Source organism: Pyrus communis, chromosome 12 (genome assembly GCF_041283825.1).
Source record: "Pyrus communis isolate YQ-2024b chromosome 12, ASM4128382v1, whole genome shotgun sequence".
NCBI lineage: Eukaryota > Viridiplantae > Streptophyta > Magnoliopsida > Rosales > Rosaceae > Pyrus > Pyrus communis.
This window is the reverse complement of record NC_142576.1, coordinates 16,044,551-16,049,848: the sequence shown is the minus strand read 5'-3', so window position 1 is coordinate 16,049,848 and position 5,298 is coordinate 16,044,551. Positions and strand designations below refer to the sequence as shown.

The 5,298-nt window shown below is 38.2% G+C and overlaps 1 protein-coding gene across 1 annotated transcript; it reads left to right on the top strand.

Annotated features, from left to right (window-relative positions):
• The first annotated feature begins 742 nt into the window (after window positions 1-742).
• LOC137746276 (phosphatidylinositol 4-phosphate 5-kinase 5-like) lies at window positions 743-4,982 on the top strand. The gene is made up of 8 exons (XM_068486350.2): window positions 743-2,405; window positions 2,553-2,720; window positions 2,934-3,099; window positions 3,196-3,315; window positions 3,402-3,595; window positions 3,879-4,009; window positions 4,114-4,186; window positions 4,363-4,982. Exons 1-8 carry the CDS (start codon window positions 1,204-1,206, stop codon window positions 4,652-4,654), a joined length of 2,346 nt encoding a protein of 781 aa, XP_068342451.2. The 5' UTR covers window positions 743-1,203; the 3' UTR covers window positions 4,655-4,982.
• Window positions 4,983-5,298: the final 316 nt, after the last annotated feature.

The window sequence follows — 5,298 nt, the reverse complement described above, 5'->3', positions numbered from 1 at the left end:
AAAAAATGTTTAAAGGATGGAATGGGAAGATGAGAAGAGTCTCGGATAAAGGGTGATTTGGATTCGAATTCTAGGTTTTGGAATCAAGGGATTTTAATTTACTTATACTATAAAGAATTTTTTTAATTCATAAAAGACAATAATCTAAACAACTATAATCTATCTGGTGGAGGATTTGTACATGATGGAAGGAGGCGAACACGTTGTCTTAAATCATATGTCACAAATTAGATAACTGAAAATGTAGGTAAGACCAATAAAAATGTGTTTCTAAAACTTACGTAGTTCATATCCGAGGGATTAGTTTTGATTCTCCCTCCTATGAACTCAAGTTCAAATCTCCTTTGCTGCTATTTAAATTAGCTTAATGTGGAATATTGTTTGTATAAAATAGACTACTTATTCCAATGAAAAGAAGTCGGTTCAAATTAGTAATATAACGTACATCAAATACTAACACACACACACACTCTCTCTACCCTTTGTCTTTAGGACTACACTGAGGATTAATGGAAGGATATGAAAGCCAAGGAAAACTCCGAGAATACTAGAATGGTTCCAAATGTTTTATGGTTCTCAGAGGTTGTAGGAAACAAACGACACTTCCTCTCAGCCACAAAGCAAAACACAAACATAGGAAAAGGAGTTGCACTGCACTCTCACCCATCGTTGCATGAAATTCCCATACAACAACCACCCACAACCAGATGATCAAACTCCCTTTCTTCTCTTCATATTTGAAATAATAGTATAATCTGATAAAATAATAACCATTTTTTCACAAATTAACAAACTAACTACGTCCTTAAACATGCATTTAGTGGCATGTTGCCTTAATTACTTAATTCTCTTGCGACAACCACGCCCGTTTTTAATGTTAATTTCAGAGAAATAACTTCATTCACATGTCAGAATTTCGACAGACACACTTCTTCATCTGGTTCAATCGCTCTTTTCGCTTTTCTCACAAAAACAAAGAATATTATACCAAAATATTTTTTTTCTTCGAATGGATGATTCATAATTTTTTATTTATTTTTTATCATCATTACATGAAGCTGCATTGTTATTTTGATTAATTCTTTCATGATTTCTGTTGTGCAAAAGTTACTTGATCGCCGTTCTTGTTTACTTTGCAAAATTTCATTTTGAAAGAGTGTATATATTCATGGAGACGTGAAATTATAAAGAGTTGGTGCAGAAATGAGCAAAGAAAGCGGTAGCAGTGTGTACAAGGCATGGGAGGCCACGGTGCGCAAAACACAGGCTGCAAGGAAGCGTGCTAACAGCATTTTCGGAATTTCAGTGGATCATCCAGACGATGATGATCATGACCATAGTAGCGATGAAAGTGATTGTGGCCCTGAAGATATGATATATAATGCAGATAGGATCCTTCCCAATGGAGACTACTACACCGGTCATTGGTGTGAAAATTTCCCTCATGGCCAAGGCAAGTACTTGTGGACGGATGGGTGTATGTACGTTGGAGAGTGGTTTAAAGGAAAAACCATGGGGAAAGGTAGGTTCAGCTGGCCTTCGGGAGCTACGTATGAGGGCGAATTTAAAAGTGGATACATGGATGGGAATGGTACATACACAGGGACTAATGGTGACACTTACAAGGGAGAATGGGTTATGAATTTGAAACATGGACACGGTACTAAGAATTATTCGAATGGGGATTGGTACGAGGGGGAATGGCGACGCGGGTTGCAGGAAGGTCAAGGGAGGTATCAATGGAAGGATGGGAATCATTACATAGGGGAATGGAAAAATGGAGTGATTTTTGGGAAAGGGACATTTGTTTGGAGTAATGGGAATAGGTATGATGGAAATTGGGAAGATTGTGTACCTAAGGGGAATGGGACTTTCCGATGGCCTGATGGGAGTCTTTACGTAGGGAATTGGAGTAAGGATCTGAGTGAGCAAAACGGGACTTATTATCCATCCCAATCATCGACAGACGCCCATCTTGAATGGAATCCTCAAGATGTGTACAATGTTGATTTGAAGAATTGTATAATTTGTCCAGGGGAGAAGGTTTCAATTTTGCCATCACAGAAGAAGCTTGCGGTATGGAGATCAGCAAAGGGTGAGAGTGTCAAGCCAAGAAGAATGTCGGTGGATGGAAGGGTAAGTGTCGGGCTGGATAAACCATTTGATAGGATGCAAATGTGGGATGGTAGTGCCCATGGCGGTGAATCACCTTGTAATGCCAGTGATCATAGGGCTTCTACTGTTGGGGGAGAACTGGATGAAGATATAATGGGTTTGCATGTTGAAGATGGGAATCAAAGGGGACTCCCAATGAAGGTACATAAGACTGCAAGGAGACAGGGGGAAACAATCAGCAGGGGCCACAAAAATTATGAACTCATGCTCAATTTGCAACTAGGAATCAGGTTTTAATTCATTATTAATTAACTTTGTACGATTTTGTATGCACCTTCGTGTTTCGATCTTATCTTTTTGGTTCAACTGCTAATATATCATACACACTGAAGTGTTATGCCAGTCATTTGATGTATGTGGATTGATTTCATGCACAGGCATTCTGTTGGAAGACCAGGTCCATCTGGATCCCTTGATCTGAAGCCTTCAGCTTTTGACCCCAGGGAAAAATATTGGACAAGATTTCCTTCAGAAGGCTCCAAGTACACTCCGCCGCACCAGTCCTGTGAATTTAAATGGAAGGATTACTGTCCATTAGTCTTCAGGTCTGACCTTGTACATAAGAAATATACATGTATGTTGCTGTTGCTTTATCTCCACAAAGAAGGAAAAATGTTACTTGATCTCACTAGATGTACACCAACTCCTAAGGCTCAAACAATTAGTTGTTAGGGAGTTGTTAGTAACTCCATTGCAGTCTTTGTTCCTAAGAAGAATGTCGAACAATTATTACCGTTACATATACTTTTTCTGTTCAGGACTCTTAGGAAGTTGTTTAAGGTCGATCCAGCCGACTACATGTTATCCATCTGCGGGAACGATGCACTTCGGGAACTCTCCTCTCCTGGTAAAAGTGGCAGCTTCTTTTACTTGACCAATGACGACCGCTACATGATTAAAACAATGAAGAAGGCAGAAGTAAAAGTAAGTTTTATTAGTACTTCCCTCATATATTTTTCTTTCAAATCAACACTCGTCTTAAGTGAGTACTTGGTTAATTTCTTTTTCACGACGAATTAGGTACTTATAAGAATGCTTTCAGCCTACTATAACCATGTTCGAGCATACGAAAGCACTCTGGTCACTAAATTTTATGGTCTACATTGTGTAAAGCTCATGGGTCAACCTATTCAAAAGAAGGTACTTTCCAAGTATTGATAGACCTATATAGAACTATTTTGTAATGTTAGTTTTGAATTACCATTCACGATTTTCTTATGATCCAGGTGCGGTTCATCATCATGGGGAACCTTTTCTGTTCCGAATATACCATTCACAGACGTTTTGACCTGAAGGGATCTTCCCTCGGTCGAACAACAGATAAGCCCGAGACAGAGATTGATGAAATGACCATTCTTAAAGATCTTGATCTTAACTTTATATTTCGACTCCAGAAGACATGGTTTCAAGATTTTTGCAGGTGAACTGTCTTCTTAGTTTTCATTGTTTTGCCAACATACTGGAGCAACTTGTTGGAAAATATAGTCCCACGTCAGAAATATAACAAATATATGTGGTGGGACCGTGGGAGGTTCACTACTACTATGAGTAAGGCCTTGGGGGCAAAATTTCACACTTAGTAGTAGGTGGTTAAGTTGGTGAAATTACCGGTGATGTTGGTGGTGGCAATGCTGGGCTGAAATGTTTGTCATGACAACTATTAAATGTACATACTTAAATGAACGTGTTTCGTGTTTTTGCAGGCAAATCGACAGGGATTGTGAGTTTCTTGAACAGGAGAGAATAATGGATTATAGTCTGTTGGTTGGACTGCATTTCAGAAATACATCAGCTGCTGGGGATCTCATTCCTTCTGGAGCACAAACTCCTACTGGTTATTAATTACTTTTTTGTATAAATAAAGTTTTATATTTTTCTTCAGTTTGCATTAACAACTTGCTCACCGTGCAAGAGGCTGCTATGTTTTCTTTCCCTCAGGTGACCAAGACAGCGAGGGAGCACCGCGTCTTTCTCGAGCAGATATGGATCAGCTTCTTTTAGATCCATCCAGGTCAAATCTCTCTCTACATAAACCATTCATGTTTGGTGCTTGAAACAAGTAATACCGATATCAGTATTTACAGAAAAAGCATAAGAGACATTATGAAAACATAAAACCGACTTGATCTGCTTAAAACCGAAAACCAGTAGGAAAATTTTAAATGACGATTTGGCTTTGAGATGCAGGTGGGCTAGTATTAAATTGGGGTTGAACATGCCAGCAAGAGCCGAAAAGACTGAGAGAAAAAGTGACGAATTTCAGCTTGTGGGAGATCCAACAGGAGAGTATTATGATGTTATAATGTTCTTTGGAATCATAGACATTCTTCAAGACTACGATATAAGCAAGAAGCTTGAGCATGCATACAAGTCGATCCAGTATGATCCAACTTCTATATCCGCTGTTGATCCGAGGCAATATTCGAGGCGCTTTCGTGATTTCATTTACAAAGTTTTTGCAGAAGAAACGGCCACTTGAAACTTGAAAATAAGTAATTCTCTCCTCATTTCTTGACTAGCAAGAAAACGGTTGAAATTTCGGGAATTTTCGTGTTTACAGAAATTAAGTTCATACGACATTTCATCAACACGACGAGAGTACGTACATATTTTCACTAATTTACAGAAAGTGGCAGAAGCAGCCCCTGTAAAACTGTATCAGAATCCAAAGTGTTCTGGTAATCTAATTCTCTCTCTTTCTCTGGGGTTGAGAGAGAGAGAGAGAGAGAGAGAGAGGTGTATGTATGGGACTTGTAGCATTTGTATTTGTATTCAATTGTATACAGGAAAAGTGAAGTTTTGGATTATCAATCATGTTTGTTATTTCTATAAAAACCCCAATTTACAACATCCGACTGAATTCTTCAATTTCTCACAGTTCTTTTCTCTTTTCTCTTTATTTATTTTATTTTTACAATAAGACCTAACCCAATCATATATTTCTGAATAAGACTATTATAAGATTGCTGACCTACTATATTCGTAATCACTTTGATAAGGCTTACCTTATTATCCAAGTAGCCACATGGTATTCGTTGCCTATATAAATTCATAAAGTCTCTCTCTGAACACAAAATTCTAACAAATGTCTAAATTATTATAAAAGCAGTGTGAATGTGTCAC